Source organism: Oncorhynchus tshawytscha, linkage group LG29, assembly GCF_018296145.1.
Source record: "Oncorhynchus tshawytscha isolate Ot180627B linkage group LG29, Otsh_v2.0, whole genome shotgun sequence".
In the NCBI taxonomy this organism is placed as follows: domain Eukaryota; kingdom Metazoa; phylum Chordata; class Actinopteri; order Salmoniformes; family Salmonidae; genus Oncorhynchus; species Oncorhynchus tshawytscha.
In genome coordinates, this window is record NC_056457.1 from 24,988,638 (window position 1) to 25,006,234 (window position 17,597).

General features: G+C 41.7%; 1 protein-coding gene across 1 annotated transcript in view; it reads right to left on the minus strand.

Moving 5' to 3' along the window:
• LOC112247552 (diamine acetyltransferase 1-like) overlaps positions 1–9,023 on the minus strand; it is a 31,448-nt gene extending 22,425 nt beyond the window's left edge. Inside the window, exon 1 of the mRNA XM_024416362.2 lies at positions 8,779–9,023. Coding sequence (XP_024272130.1) covers positions 8,779–8,844 — 66 coding nt within the window. The 5' untranslated portion in view covers positions 8,845–9,023. The remainder of the gene's footprint in view (positions 1–8,778) is intronic.
• Between the last annotated feature and the right edge of the window lie 8,574 nt (positions 9,024–17,597).

A 17,597-nucleotide genomic window follows, 5' to 3' on the forward strand; every position in this document is an offset into this window, starting at 1 on the left:
TGATTGTGGACTTCAGGAAACAGCAGAGGGAACACCCCCCTATCCACATCGATGGAACAGTAGTGGAGAGGGTAGCAAGTTAAGTTCCTCGGCATACACATCACAGACAAACTGAATTGGTCCACTCACACAGACAGCATCGTGAAGAAGGCGCAGCAGCACCTCTTCAACCTCAGGAGGCTGAAGAAATTCGGCTTGTCACCAAAAGCACTCAAACTTCTACAGATGCACAATCGAGAGCATCCTGGCGGGCTGCATCACCGCCTGGTACGGCAACTGCTCCGCCCACAACCGTAAGGCTCTCCAGAGGGTAGTGAGGTCTGCACAACGCATCACCCGGGGGCAAACTACCTGCCCTCCAGGACACCTACACCACCCGATGTTACAGGAAGGCCATAAAGATCATCAAGGACAACAACCACCCGAGCCACTGCCTGTTCACCCCGCTATCATCCAGAAGGCGAGGTCAGTACAAGTGCATCAAAGCTGGGACCGAGAGACTGAAAAACAGCTTCTATCTCAAGGCCATCAGACTGTTAAACAGCCACCACTAACATTGAGTGGCTGCTGCCAACACACTGACACTGACTCAACTCCAGCCACTTTAATCATGGGAATTGATGGGAAATTATGTAAAATATATCACTAGCCACAATGCTACCTAATATAATGTTACATACCCTACATTATTCATCTCATATGCATACGTATATACTGTACTCTATATCATCTACTGCATCCTTATGTAATACATGTATCACTAGCCACTTTAACTATGCCACTTGGTTTACATACTCATCTCATATGTATATACTGTACTCGATACCATCTACTGTATCTTGCCTATGCTGCTCTGTACCATCACTCATTCATATATCTTTATGTACATATTCTTTATCCCCTTACACTGTGTATAAGACAGTAGTTTTGGAATTGTTAGTTAGATTACTTGTTGGTTATTACTGCATTGTCGGAACTAGAAGCACAAGCATTTCGCTACGCCGCATTAACATCTGCTAACCATGTGTATGTGACAAATAAAATTTGATTTAGCTCTAGGAAGAGTCTTCGTGGTTTTAAACTTCTTCCATTTAAGAAATGGAGGCTACTGTGTTCTTGGGAACCTTCTATGCTGCAAAATTGTTTTGGTATCTTTCCCCAGATCTGTGCCTCGACACAACCCGTCTCGGAGCTCTACGGACAATTCCTTCAACATCATGGCTTGGTTTTTGCTCTGACATGCACTGTTAACTGTGGGACCTTATATAGACAGGTGTGTGCCTTTCCAAATCATGTCCAATCAATTTAATTTAACACAGGTGGACTCAATCAAGTTGTAGAAACATCTCAAGGATGATCAATGGAAACAGGATGCACCTGAGCTCAATTTAGAGTCTCATAGTAAAGGGTCTGAATACTTATTTACATAAGGTATCTGTTTTTTATTTTTTATAAAATGTGCAACAATGTCTAAAAAACTTTTTCACTTCATCATTATGGGTATTGTGGGAAGATTTGAAGATGTATTTTATTTAATCCATTTTAGAACAAGGCTGTACTGTAACAATGTGGGAAAAGGGGTCTGAATACTTTCAGAATGAACTCCATCTTAGGTTGGCCTGACGGTGAAAGCGCAAAAATGGGGATTTATCAATTTAGGTCATTCAGAGTACATGTCACTGTTTGTCATCTAATTTTTCACACAGGGTGAAAAAGCCCGGGGCCAGGTTGGGACATTTTTTTAAAGAATGGAGTATACCCACTTCTCCAGGCACCACTACACCACTGGCTGTAGCGCAACAAAGTGTGGAATAAGTCAAGGGGTATGACTCATTTCTGAAGGCACTGTATATCTTCCTTTGCACACATACACACCCACCTACCACTTATGCTGCTGCCATAAAGTATATACTGTTTACCATCAACCAACTTTAAGGTGCATTACCACCACCAACTGGCCTGGAGTGTTGACCTCAGTTCATCTTTCAATCACACACGTGGGCATATGCTCCTAAAAACCAATGAGGAGATGGGAGAGGCAGGACTTGAGCGCGTCAATAATAGAACTCAGTTCTATTTTAGCGCCTGGCTACCAGACATACAACCTGCGTGAGCATTTTGGATGGAATGACTGAATAACATGTGTACATTTATTTTGCTACGCTTGCACACCTAACGCGAGTGGTGTGGGTCAGCATGTATAGGTGAGGTGATAGCTAGCAGAGTAGAACCCTTGGAAAAATAGAGTTGCACACTAGGAGCTCAGAAGCAATCATTATATAATCAACTTTTCAAAAGCCAAGCTGTCTTCATCAGGGTATAATGACAAACACTGCATGTCACTAGTTTATATAGTCTGAAAGGACACAGGTGTCTGTAATCATGGCTGGCTGTAGCTTGATTTAGAGATATTTTAAAAAGCATGAATGGATAACATAAGATCATAAATACAATTTGGCTACATAGGCCTACAAATATTATTTACAATTGATAGCAAAAACACAATCTAAAACAACGCTGTGTATTGTTTTAGTTGTAAACTCTTTTCTACAGAAGACTACAAAATAATAAAGGAAGGTGTGAATGACTGGTCAAATATCAACACCATTCTGAAACACCACGAGGGTAGTCCTGAACACACAGACAATATGATTAAGTGAAGAGAACTTTATCTGCTCCTAAGTCGGGGACAGACTCTTGACCAAATATAAATGACAATTTTGGAGGCTGAAAGAAAGACATGGCAGGATGTCCTTACACGTTTAATAAGTATCACACAGCCTCTGGCTGAAAGAAGCATTGCATTCAGGGTTTCAGACAAACTCTTCCAACCAGAAAATGGAAACTTTCTAAAAGAGGTTGAATTATTGGCAAAAATTTGACCTTTATGGAAAATCTCAGCAAAATGAAAGATGGCGAGACACATGCTCATTACCTTAGGAAGCGCACACAGAATGAGCTGATACAGATTGTGAGTGACAAGATTCTGGAAGCAGTAGTGACTCAAGAAAGAGACAAAGTATTTCATTATATTGAACTGTACACCTGACAGTCACCAGGAGAAAATGTCTAAAACTTCTCATTGCAGATGCTGCCAAATCTTCAAAAAGATGCAGTTGGGTATGTGCAAAAGCTCTTCACCTTCTTTTCAGCGGGCACACAAAGATGGAGTGTTTTGAAGAAACACGTGAACATAACCGTGAAGTCATGGAGTGACAAGATGGAGTCGGCTCCAAAGTGTTCATACAATCAGGTATCAGCCTTCTGAGGTTTGGGAGCCATTACCGGAACCCAGACAGACGATCAACAATCCTGTGGCCAAAGTGGAGGCACAAGTACTTGCAGTTGAAGTTGGGTCCTACAGCTTCTTGATTTGCTGTGTCGTATGGTGTGATATACTGACAATGACAAACAAGGTGAACAAGCTTCTCCAATCCGCCACAATGCAGTTGGATATCGCATTGAATTTAATCTCAAATGCAAAGGCCTTCTGCACTACATACCGGAAACTGGATTCTCTGACAGAGACAGAGACAACAGTCACTACTACTGCATTTGTGAAGAAATTAATGTTGAGGCTGTTCTGAAAGAGAAGAGACTGAGAAACAGCAAGAGCATTTCAGCTGTTGAAAAATCTTGAAGTCAACTACTTCAACCTTGGTCGACTCTGCTGTGACATTCATGGATGAGAGATTTGAAACACTCAACCAGCACTGCCTCTCAGATGTCCAGTGAATCTTTTTTATTTTTTACCCACTTTTCGTGGTATCCAAGTGTTAGTAATTACTATCTTGTCTCATCGCTACAACTCCCGTACGGGCTTGGGAGAGACGAAGGTCGAAAGCCATGCGTCCTCCGAAACACAACCCAACCAAGCCGCACTGCTTCTTAACACAGCGCGCATCCAACCCGGAAGCCAGCCGCACCAATGTGTCAGAGGAAACACTGTGCACCTGGCAACCTTGGTTGGCGTGCACTACGCCCGGCCCGCCACAGGAGCCGCAGGTGCGCGATGAGACAAGGATATCCCTACCGGCCACGGGCCTCCCGGTCGCCCCACGGACCTCCCGGTCGCGGCCGGCTGCGACAGAGCCTGGACGCGAACCCAGAGTATCTGATGGCACAGCTAGCGCTGAGATGTAGTGCCACTGCGCCACCCCTAGACCACTGCGCCACCCGGGAGGGCGCAGTGCATCTTTGAAGGCTCACTGCATGGAGACACTAACCTTCAGCGATGACTGACATCAGTGGAATGGATCTGGCACACGAGATTCAGAATTTACCTGATCTGCCATCAGATAAGATGACTGCCTGTGAGCTGCTTTCCTTTCTCTGAGAAAAACCTGGAGGAACTCTAGCCTAGCCTTTGGATAGCCCTAAGAATTGCAGTCACCCTACCAGTAACATCGGCAGAGAGGAGCTTTTCAAATAAAAGCTCATCAAAAGCTACCCGAGGTCTTCCATGTCACAGGAATGTTTGAGTGGTCTGGCCATCATGAGCATTTTTTTTTATTTTACCTTTATTTAACCAGGCAAGTCAGTTAAGAACAAATTCTAATTTTCAATGATGGCCTAGGAACAGTGGGTTAACTGCCTGTTCAGGGGCAGAACAACAGATTTGTACCTTGTCAGCTTGGGGGTTTGAACTTGCAACCTTCTGGTTACTAGTCCAACGCTCTAACCACTAGGCTACGCTGCTGCCCCAGCATAAATCATGATGTGGGGAAACACATGTCCTATGATGACATCATTGATGATTTTGCCTCAAGAAAGTGCAGAAGAGGAAGATTTTAATTCAAACATTCAAATATTTACACACTTAGTAACATTTAAGATTGTATGGCAGAAGTGCATTTGTGTAAATGACTGCTTAACTATGTGACATACTTTCCATTTCTTCCAGACAGACTGGTTCCCATGCTGATGCTGAAAATGCCCAGGCTGTAGAGGGAACCAAAGCTAATCACACAGCTGTATAAGTTTTATTTAGCTATTTTAAGACATATAGCTGCAGCTTATTTTGCTATTTTAAGACATACAGCTGTAGCCATAGCCTATAGGCTTATGTTTACATCGTATAGACAAAGCTAATTGTATAATATTGTGAGGACTGGACTAATTACCAGGCAGTAGAGCCAAAGCTCATTGTATAATATTGTGAGGACTGGACTAATTACCAGGCAGTAGAGCCAAAGCTCAGTGTTATATTTTCTACAATTTCTTATCTTAAGATTCTATAGAAAATATTATATTCCAAGAAATATTGTTTGTTTATACCTCATTCTGTATAGGTTTACTTATTCTTAGACCGACAGATGGAGCAAACTGAGGAGGGAGAATTGTAGTGGGAGCACTGGGGTGTCAGTTGTGACTGTGGCAGGTGTGACAATGGCAAATGGTTTACACGGGTCAGGTAGGAGGGCCCCAGGGAGGTCAGGACCAGCTCTGAGTGGACATCTACCTTATTTTTCTTTGCTGATGACATTTTGCACCCTGAACTTTTTTTAAATAACAAAAGAAAGTTTGCTAGCTGCTAGCCATGTGAAAACTAATCTTATCTTTAGTGCCGCCATGGTTTTGAATTTGGAGGTAGAGGCGAGGAGGGTTGTCTTGCGCTTAACTAATAACATGAAACTCCTGCAAAATCATGAAAGCCCAATGGCTAATCAGGATTGACATACCTTGAATTACTGTACAACGTTGCACTGAATATCAATGCAATTTCATAACCAATACATGCAATTATTTTCTCCAGTTTATAAAAACAATTAACCGTCGAAAATAAGTAAGATAATAAATCTTCTTTTTTTTTAAATGGGGGGGGGGGGTGCCTTAGGTTGCCGACCCCTGCTGTACAGTATACTTGCTTATTTTGTCAAACTAATTTCAGTGTAACTATTAGAATTTGAAAAACCAGGAAATGACGGAGATATTTCTGTATAGTGCATCTTGAAGGAAAAAGGAAACCGCACACTGCTCTTGATAGTACCACCGATCTTTAATAAGCTTACGTATCGGCCACACGGCCTTCGTCAGAGCTTTTGGGATTTTTTGAAAGTTGCACCATTATGTGGACCTGGCCCCACCCACATCCGTTCTACACATCGAAGGGGGTTGGAGGCAAAGGAAAAATAAACAAGTGCTTCCAATTATAACAATATGCATTTCATAAATATTACAAAAGTGTATAAATAAGGCGTATTAAACACGTCTGTAAAATCTCAATGAGGACATTGCAAGTTCTCATTAGTCATAGGGTACATCATACGAAAAGCGTCAGAACAATCTACAAGAGACACATATTTCATGTTCAAATTCACAACATAACTGCATTGTGAGCAGTGTTCAGTTTCCTTTTTCCTTCATCTTGTTCAATTGTTGCCATGCACCTGCAAATTAGATTGCTCAGATGTACAAGTGCCTTTTGAATTTTGTATAGTGCATCTTCAAATTAATAATAAATACCCTACTGATTTTAGAAAGTAAATCTTGGTGCGTCAAAAAAAAGAGAAAAAAAGTGGGATGCATGCCAGTAAAGTCACTACACAACACTAAACAATCACTGTGACAAACGGTGCCTACATAAAGCTGACCCAACAGCAGAGTCCCAACAGCTTACCACTGATACACCTGGCTGTCAGGGGAGTACTGCCTTTAAAAAAAACATAGCTGATAAGGCTGACTTCCTTAAACAAATGTGGCTTCTAATGACAATTGAGATGTACAAACTATGGCATAAGGGGCAAACAGGCGGATAAGAGGCAATCTCTAATTTTGATGAAGACATTAATGAGCGAGCTAGTCAATATAACTATTTGTTCAGCACTTTTGAAATGTACAGCGACAGAATTCAGAACATGGGCCGTTCTTAGTGTTCTCCCTGTACACCAAGTCAGAATCGTAGGATACATAAAAGGGGCATATAAGCAGACAATGAAAGCTCTTACAATATTCACATTTCTCAAAAACAGGTTAAAGGCTACATGTGCACCACCAAGTCAGAACAGTAGGTGAAATTAAGAGGTGAAAATGGACCAAATGATTAGGGTGAGGCACATGGGCTACTAACAGCTTACTACACAACATACACTTTGTATTACTTTCTTAGCTACAGTATAAATATCTCAAATCAAATTTTATTTGTCACATACACATGGTTAGCAGATGTTAATGCGAGTGTAGCGAAATGCTTGTGCTTCTAGTTCCGACAATGCAGTAATAACGAGCAAGTAATCTAACTAACAATTCCAAAAAAAAACTACTGTCATACACAGTGTAAGGGGATAAAGAATATGTACATAAGGATATATGAATGAGTGATGGTACAGAGCAGCATAGGCAAGATACAGTAGATGATAGCGAGTACAGTATATACATATGAGATAAGTATGTAAACCAAGTGGCATAGTTAAAGTGGCTAGTGATACATGTATTACATAAGGATGCAGTCGATGATATAGAGTACAGTATCAACGTATGCATATGAGATGAACAATGTAGGGTAAGTAACATTATATAAGGTAGCATTGTTTAAAGTGGCTAGTGATATATTTACATCATTTCCCATCGATTCCCATGATTAAAGTGGCTGGAGTAGAGTCAGTGTCATTGACAGTGTGTTGGCAGTAGCCACTCAATGTTAGTGGTGGCTGTTTAACAGTCTGATGGCCTTGAGATAGAAGCTGTTTTTCAGTCTCTCGGTCCCTGGCATATTACATTTTTGGACTCACCTCGTTGTGCTGTGTTCACTTGAACAGGAAGGTGGTGTGGCGGTCCTTCGTGGGCAGATTTTGTCAAACTTTATCAAAGTCTGGCATTCTCTGGATTTATGGTGCTTTCAAGACAATTGGGAACTCGGGGGGAAAAAAAGGTCCAATTATTATGATGTCAGTGATCTTCAGGTCGTAGCTCTAGAAAGAGGCCCGAGTTCCGGATTTACAATTCCAAGTTGGATGAATGTTCAAAACTAATTTTGCCAGTTGTAGCTCGTTTTTCCCCAAGTTCCCAGTTGTCTTGAACTCACTAAAGTCAAATTTTGCAGTTCTGAGTTGAGTTGTTTTGAGCGTGGCACAAATCATGCTTCATTAACAGCATGGCCAATGTTGAATGTTTATCATTTTAAACTTGGAAAAGAGACCCTCAGACTTGGGACCACACAGCCACTCCACTGAATAGCAGGCTAATGATTGATTTTCAATGCTTGCAGTTAGCCAATGATACCTTCCAAACCCCTCATTGTTGAATTAGCAAGTTCCAACTTGTTGTGTAATGTTTATGGCCGATGAGCACCGAGATATAGATATATATATATATATATATATATAAATTGCCAAGAATGTAGGGCTCAAATCTGAAAGATGGGTCGCCACTGCTGATTCGTGAAGAGCTTCACTTTGAAATGCCTCATGATTTAAGTTCAACTATGGTACCCCATCACAACCACGAATTTGAGAGCGCTTTTACTCCGTACGTTATATTCCAAAAATGATTCCTCACTTATATTAACATTACCGTACGCACAGGCACGTCAAACGTCCCGGAGGAAGTACAATTTTAATTGCTGTCAATTGTCCCGTTACTCTTGCAAGATTTGCTTCATCCATCACAAGCTTTTCATAGTTAGTTGTATTTTGGTATTTAACTAGCAAACTCCTCAAGCATCTTTAGATAGCAAATCAACGATACACACGGAAATACTGTCGCCGGAGAAGAGTGACGAAGGGTGAAACCAAGTCGATTTTCTAGCTAAGCAAGCAGTGGTTTTAGTTTGCGGCTTACCTTTATCAGTCGCAGTATGTCAGGTACATCTTTGGGTTCAGCTTTCCGTATTTTAAAATCTGTCATTTTCTTATATTAATAAGAGCTGAACAGTCGACTTAAAAGCTAGCTAGTTATCTAACGTTAGCTACATTGCTGGTTCTATTCAAACCAAGTCCCTTTAAGCAAAATGTTCGCTAGATATATTGAAGGACATTGTGGAGAGGTTAGATTGGGGGCGCCTTTTTATCCCATTGTTGTGTGAGCCAGCCCACGCGCGGGTTGTTTTTACACAAGGCGTGTCTGTTGTACTGTCATAAATGCATCAGAGAGGCTTCATTACACAGTGGCGTGTGTTTACGGTTGGATCAATATTATTATATTAATGGATCAATATTATTATTTTTTGTAGTATTGTTTTTCATAATTTTCCTAAAATTCGCAAGAGGCTCAATGTATCTCACATGATACACATCCGAGATTGCAAAATAGCGCCCCTATGTCTCTACGTGTAGGCCATCCCATATATCTGATGCTGTCTGTTCCAAACGAACATGACATTGTAGCATTGAAGGATAGGGAAGTCACCGAGCATTTGGACGCCAATCAGTGTTAATATAAACTGAGCGACCTCAACTGTGAATGGTCGTGGCGCACCAAAAAAAGGCGCACCAAGGGAAAGGGAAAGCAGCGTGGATTTGTGTCACTCCTATCAAATCCCATTGAGAGCACACATAATTGACAGAAAAACTAGAATTGTTGCATCAAATTATGTTGTTGTCCTCCGGGTGGCTAGCTAGCAAAACTTGTCCCTTTTCTAAATTAGCCATGGATGGAGAAATGGATTTTGACTTGGGATTTTACTTCATTCTACACACTGACCAATGATTATAAAGGCGATTCTGATCCAACTATCCAACTATTAATTCATACATTGTTGAGACGATGGGAGTTCTATGTGTAGCTATATGTAGAAGGCTAATGTTAACTAGCTAACGTTGCACATGAATGGAAGTTAAACTAGCGAGAAAGCATTTTAGCCAGGTAGCCTAGGACAACAAAAAACAAGTGTGCACTGTATGACAGAGTGATGGACAGTTTCTCAACATGAAAGAGAGGATGGCATTGGCGTTTCTCTACAAGTAGGGTGAGTCAACATGTTTTTCTACTTACACACAGAAATCAGAACCATGGCCAGACCCATCATATTTAGCTTACTTTGATTGGACTTACGTTTTACGATCCCGTAACCAATTGTGCATGTCCTACTGACAGAGGTGGTGTAACTGAGTCAGGTTTGTAAGCCTCCTTACTCGCTCATGCTTTTTCAGTTTTGCCCAAAAATGTTCCATAGGATTGAGGTCAGGGCTTTGTGATGGCCACTCGAATACCTTGACTTTGTTGTCCTTAAGTCATTTTGCAACAACTTTGGAAGTATGCTTGGGGTCATTGTCCATTTGGAAGACCCATTTGTGACCAAGCTTTAACTTCCTGACTGATGTCTTGAGATTTTGCTTCAATATATCCACATAATTCTCCTCCCTCATGATGCCATCTATTTTGTGAAGTGCACCAGTCCCTCCTGCAGCAAAGCACCCCCACAACATGATGCTCCCACCCCCGTGCTTCATGGTTGGGATGGTGTTCTTCGGCTTGCAAGCCTCCCCCTTTTTCCTTCAAACATAACGATGGTCATTACGGCCAAACAGTTCTATTTTTGTTTCATCAGACCAGAGGACATTTCTCCAAAAAGTACAATCTTTGTCCCCATGTGCAGTTGCAAACTGTAATCTGGCTTTTTTATGGGGGATTTGGAGCAGTGGCTTCTTCCTTGCTGAGCGGCTTTTCAGGTTATGTCGATATAGGACTCGTTTCACTGTGGATATAGATACTTTTGTACCTGTTTCCTCCAGCATCTTCACAAGGTCCTTTTCTGTTCTGGGATTGATTTGCACTTTTCGCACCAAAGGACGTTCATCTCTAGGAGACATAACGCGTCTCCTTCCTGAGTGGTATGACGGCTGCGTGGTCCCATGGTGTTTATACTTGCGTACTATTGTTTGTACAGATGAACGTGGTACCTTCTCAGGCGTTTGGAAATTGCTCCCAAGGATGAACCAGACTTGTGGAGGTCTCCAATTTTTTTCTGATGTCTTGGCTGATTTCTTTTGATTTTCCCATGATGTCAAGCAAAGAGGCACTGAGTTTGAAGGTAGGCCTTGAAATAAATCCACAGGTACACCTCCAACTGACTCAAATGATGTCAATTAGCCTATCAGAAGCTTCTAAAGCCATGACATACATTTCTGGATTTTTCCAAGCTGTTTAAAGGCACAGTCAATTTAGTGTATGTAAACTTCTGACCCACTGGAATTGTGATATAGTGAATTATAAGTGAAATAATCTGTCTGTAAACAATTGTTGGAAAAATTGCTTGTGTCGTGCACAAAGTAGATGTCCTAACCGACTTGCCAAAACTATAATTTGTTAACAAGAAATTTGTGGAGTGGTTGAAAAACAAGTTTTAATGACTCCAACCTAAGTGTATGTAAACCTCCGAATTCAACTGTATGTATGTATACAGTGGGGAGAACAAGTATTTGATACACTGCCGATTTAGCAGGTTTTCCTACTTACAAAGCATGTAGAGGTCTGTAATTTCTTATCATAGTTACACTTCAACTGTGAGAGACGGAATCTAAAACAAAAATCCAGAAAATCACATTGTATGATTTTTAAGTAATTCATTTGCATTTTTTTGTATGATATAAGTATTTGATCCCCTACCAACCAGTAAGAATTCCGTCTCTCACAGACCTGTTAGTTTTTCTTTAAGAAGCCCTCCTGTTCTCCACTCATTACCTGTATTAACTGCACCTGTTTGAACTCGTTACCTGTATAAAAGACACCTGTCCACACACTCAATCAAACAGACTCCAACCTTGTTCTCCCCACTGTATATTTTGGCAATCAATCATTTTAGCAAACAATTATTGTGATTCATCCTATATTGTCCCTAACATCATAACCCCATAGAAACAGATATGGGACACACACACCCTTTCCCCCCACAAACAACCACAAGCTCAGATGTTTAACAGTTGTTAAACATTACCCTTACCTGCCGCCTGTCCCTCCTATCACCTGTGCTTGGCCCTCCTATGTTGAACATAATAAACCTCTCTATCCACCGCATCTGTACCAAACTCACTAAAAGTGGCAGTAATAAAGCCTCTTGGAAAAGCCAAACCTTGACCCAGAAAATATAAAAAACTATTGGCCTGGTTTTAGACCCCATCATAGCACTGAGAGTGCACTTGTGAAGGTGGTAAATTACCTTTTAATGGCGTCAGACCGAGGCTCTGCATCTGTCCTCGTGCTCCTAGACCTTAGTGCTGCTTTTGATACCGTCGATCACCACATTCTTTTGGAGAGATTGGAAACCCAAACATGGACAAGTTCTGGCCTGGTTTAGATCTTATCTGTCGGAAAGATATCAGTTTGTCTCTGTTTGTGGATGGCTTGTCCTCTGACAAATCAACTGTATATTTCGGTGTTCCTCAAGGTTCTGTTTTAGGACCACTATTGTTTTCACTATATAATTGACCTCTTGGTGATGTCATTCAGAAACATAATGTTAACTTTCACTGCTATGCTGCTGACACAGCTGTACATTTCGATGAAACATGGTGAAGCCCCAGAAGCCTGTGTTTCAGACATAAGGAAGAAGTGGATGGCTTTTAAACTCAGACAAAACAGAGATGCTTGTTCTAGGTCCCAAGAAACAAAGATGTTCTGTTGAATCTGACAATTAATCTTGATGGTTGTACAGTCGTTTCAAATAAAACTGAAGGACCTCGGCGTTACTCTGGACCCTGATCTCTCTTTTGACGAACATATCAAGACTGTTTCAAGGACAGCTTTTTTCCCATCTACTTAACATTGCAAAAATCAGAATCTTTGTCCAAATAATGATTCAGAAAAATTAATCCATGCTTTTGTCACTTCTAGGTTAGACTACTGCTATGTTCTACTTTCCGGCTACCCGGATAAAAGACTAAATAAACTTCAGTGCTAAACACAGCTGATAGAATCTTGACTAGAACCAACAAATTTTATCATATTACTCCAGTGCTAGCCTCTCTACACTGGCTTCCTGTTAAGGCAAGGGCTGAGTTCAAGGTTTTACTGCTAACCTACAAAGCATTACATGGGCTTGCTCCTATCCATCTTTCCGATTTGGTCCTGCCGTACATACCTACACGTACGCTACGGTCACAAGACGCAGGCCTCCTAATTGTCCCTAGAATTTCTAAGCAAACAGCTGGAGGTAGGGCTTTCTCCTATAGAGCTCCATTTTTATGGAATGGTCTGCCTACCCATGTGAGAGACGCAGACTCGGTCTCAACCTTCAAGTCTTTACTGAAGACTCATCTCTTCAGTAGGTCCTATGATTGAGTGTAGTCTGGCCCAGGAGTGTGAAGGTGAACGGAAAGGCTCTGGAGCAACGAACCGCCCTTGCCGTCTCTGCCTGGCCGGTTCCCCTTTCCACTTGGATTCTCTGCCTCTAACCCTATTACAGGGGCTGAGTCACTGGCGCTCTTCCATGCCGTCCCTAGGAGGGGTGCGTCAATTGAGCGTGTTGAGTCACTGACGCGAGATCTTCCGAACTGGGTTGGCGCCCCCCCCCTTGGGTTGTGCCGTGGTGGAGATCTTTGTGGGCTATACTCGGCCTTGTCTCAGGATGGTAAGTTGCTGGTTTAAGATATCCCTCTAGTGGTTTGGGGGCTGTGCTTTGGCAAAGTGGGTGGGGTTATATCCTCCCTGTTTGGCCCTGTCCGATGGTATCGTCGGAGGGGGCCACAGTGTCTCTTGACCCCTCCTTTCTCAGCCTTTAGTATTTATGCTGCAGTAGTTTGTGTCCGGGGGCTAGGGTCCGTCTGTTATCTCTGGAGTATTTCTCCTGTCTTATTCGATGTCCTGTGTGAATGTAAGCTTTCTTTCTTTCTTTCTTTCTTTCTTTCTTTCTTTCTTTCTTTCTTTCTTTCTTTCTTTCTTTCTTTCTTTCTTTCTTTCTTTCTTTCTTTCTTTCTTTCTTTCTTTCTTTCTTTGAGGACCTGAGCCCTAGGACCATGCCTCAGGGTTACCTGGCCTGATGACTCCTTGCTGTCCCCAGTCCACCTGGCTGTGCTGCTGCTCCAGTTTCAACTGTTCTGCCTGTGGCTATGGAACCCTGACCTGTTCACCGGACGTGCTAACTGTCCCAGACCTGCTGTTTTCAAGTCTCTAGATACAGCCGGAGCGGTAGAGATACTCTGAATGATTGACTATGAAAAGCCAACTGACATTTACTCCTGAGGTGCTGTCCTGTTGCACCCTCAACAACCACTGTCATTATTATTATTTGACCCTGCTGGCCATCTATGAACATTTGAACATCTTGGCCATTTTCTGTTATATTCTCCACCCGGCACAGCCAGAAGAGGACTGGCCACCCCTCCTATTCTGGTTCCTCTTTAGGTTTCTTCCTAGGTTCTGGCCTTTCTAGGGAGTTTTTCCGAGCCACCGTGCTTCTACACCTGCATTGCTTGCTGTTTGGGGTTTTAGGCTAGGTTTCTGTACAGCACTTTGAGATATCAGCTGATGTAAGAAGGGCTTTATAAATACATTTGATTTGATTGATTTGGGTAGGACTTCCTGAAAACAATGGTGCAAGGGATAGTTAATTGCACTACTGAAATGCCCCTAATCAAAACGAAACAAAAGCGGCCAAAACCCAGCCATCAGAAAACACTAAAAATGTTACTTTTTTCAATGTGTCAATCACGCCCGTGTCATCTGGGACCCACGAGCTAAGCCCAAGGGACTACTAAGGAGGCACTTGAACATTTGCAGTGTCATTCCAAAAAGTGATCAAATTCAACATTTTACAGACTCCAGCCTTGACTTCCTCTGCCTCTCAGAGACACGGCTCCATAAAACCTCTCCATATGCTGCTTTGATTGTGATTGGCTACAATGTTTTCAGGAGAGACAGGATTGAAGGAAGAGGGTGTCTGATGATTTACATTAAAGAACATATCCGATGTAAACAAATTGAGTGGTCATGTGATAATGAACTAGAATGTATTGGCGTTACTCTCTCCCCAAATGTCTTTTACCCTTATTGGAATTTACAGACCACCTTCCACCGGAAGTGTGTTTTTAATCAGTTTAATAACATGCTTAGGGAATGTGACTTTGGGAAAGAGGTAATATTAAATGGGAGATTTTAACATTAATTATGAAGACAAGTCTTGTAAGAAAACCACCGAATGGATAACTAATACCTTTTGACCTTACGCAGCTAGTTAAAGGGCCAACCAGCGTGACTTGTTGTTCTAAAACACAGATTGATTTGGTTTTCAGTAATAAACCAGAGAGAGTGACTAAATCATTCAATATGGTTACTGGGCTGTCTGATCATAATCTGACACTTATAGCCAGAAAGCTTTCCAAGAACAGGTTTAATATCTCTACTGGTAGCAAGCCTGAACAGCTCAGAATACCTAAGAGTCAATTTCATAATTTTGAAAAGGTGTGTAAGGGAATTAACTGGAATGATCTCTTGTCCTATACAAATGTGGAAGCTGATAGTCAGGTTTTTCTATCCACAATTCAGACTACACTAAATGGCTTCCTAAAGAAAATCTAATCCAAACCTGGCCAAAAAAAAGCACTCTTCCTTGACAAAATGGAGAAATCTGGAAAATTATGAAAGAACATGCTCTAAAAACAGCCCTAAAGTCCAAATTAGAGCATGACAGGTAGGTTTGCCATGTTGAGAAATAAGGTGATGGAAGAACAGGCCAAGGCAAACATTTTTTTGTCAACATAATTGGTGAAGCAAGGGAAAAATTCTAAATTGATCTGGGAGAATCTAAAAAGATTAACAGAGAAAGACTATAGTAACACTGCAAAATGACTAGAAATCAATGTGAATGACAGTCTAATACAGAATGCAGGTGAAATATCAACAGCCTTCAATTCCTACTTTGTTGACTCTGTCAAGGTCCTAACACATAACCCCTCCACTAGTTTCTTGGGCTCAGTGCCAGTGAATTACACTCAACCTTTCTTCATCATTAAGGAGGTTTCTGAGCCAGAGATAAACAAGCTGATTAGCTCACTAAAGAACTAAAGCCAAATATGTGTTTGGGCTGGACTCTACTTTGCTTAAAAACTACAAAGACACTAATTGGCCCAATTAAGTTCACCAACACATCTGTTTGTCAGGGGGTGTTTAGGTCTGCAAGTAGGCCGTAATAATGGCCATCTGTAAATCAGGTGACCCTACTGACGTAACTACGGGCCCATTAGTATACTACCTGTGGTGTCATAGGTTGCTGAAAGTGTGTAGCAGAGCAACTGATTGCCCGCCTCAACGACAGCCCCTTCACATTACACTCCATGCAGTTTGGCCTCAGAGCAAACACACCACAGAAACGGCCAACTACTTTCTTCTGGAAAATGTCCAAGATGGACAAAGGGGGTGGTGTTGGGGCTGTATTTCTAGACCTAAAGAAAGCTTTTGATACTGTTACCCGTGAGGTTCTCATCACAAAACTGACTCGGTTCAACTTTTCCCCTGATGCCTTGATGTATGAAATCATACCTTGGAGGTAAAACTCAGTGTGCCAGAGTGAGCAATGAAAATCAAACATTGCTAAAAACCTGTTCTGACAGTTTACCTCATTAAAGATTATAATGTTCTAATGTGGTTAGCCATAAAGACGACAAGGTAGTTCACACATTCATAAATTAGGGTTACAATATAAACAGAGGTCCCATTTCTGGTTAGTCTATAGTCAGCTTTCGTTTTGTATTAGAGTGTGTTTACAGGAATCCTTTTCAATACCTATAAGTCACATGATTTCCTAAGAAAATGTTTCTGCAGTGAGGTTTCCTTGTATGAATGTCAACAACATGCCTAACTATACAGAAATGCCAAAGGTGGAGCTGTGGCTGATGTAAAGAGTATTTGTTGGTGTGTAATGACAAGCAACCAGACGCTGCACATGACACTTTTATGAAATTGCTTATCCCAGTTACTAATAAGCATGCACCCATTAAGAAAATGACTGTAAAAACGGTTAAATCCCCATGGATTGATGAAGAATTGAAAAATTGTATGGTTGAAAGGGATGAGGCAAAAGAAATGACAAATAGGTCTGGTTGTACAACCACTTGACAAATGTACTGAAAATTGAGAAATTGAGACTAAACTGAATCAAAAGAATAAGAAACTACACTATGAAACAAAGATAAATTACATAATGAATGATAGTAAAAAGCTTTGGAGCACCTTAAATGAAATGTTGGGCAAAAATGAAAACTCCACTCCATCATTAATTGAATCAGATTGTCACAACTTCCGCCGAAGTCGGCTCCTCTCCTTGTTCGGGCGGCCTTCGGTGGTCGATGTCGCTCCTCTCCTTGTTCGGGCGGCCTTCGGTGGTCGATGTCGCTCCTCTCCTTGTTCGGGCGGCCTTCGGTGGTCGATGTCGCTCCTCTCCTTGTTCGGGCGGCCTTCGGTGGTCGATGTCGCTCCTCTCCTTGTTCGGGCGGCATTCGGTGGTCGATGTCACCGGCTTTCTAGCCATCGCCGCTCCCTTTTTCATGTATCCATTTGTTTTGTCTTCTTCCCTGCACACCTGGTTGTCCTTCCCCAATCAATTCATATGTATTTATTCCTCTGTTCCCCATCATGTCTTTGTGTAGGATTGTTTGTGTTACGTGTATTTTGATATTGTTATGAGCATTACCGTTTGTCTATGTTCTGTGTTTTGGGCACATTTTATG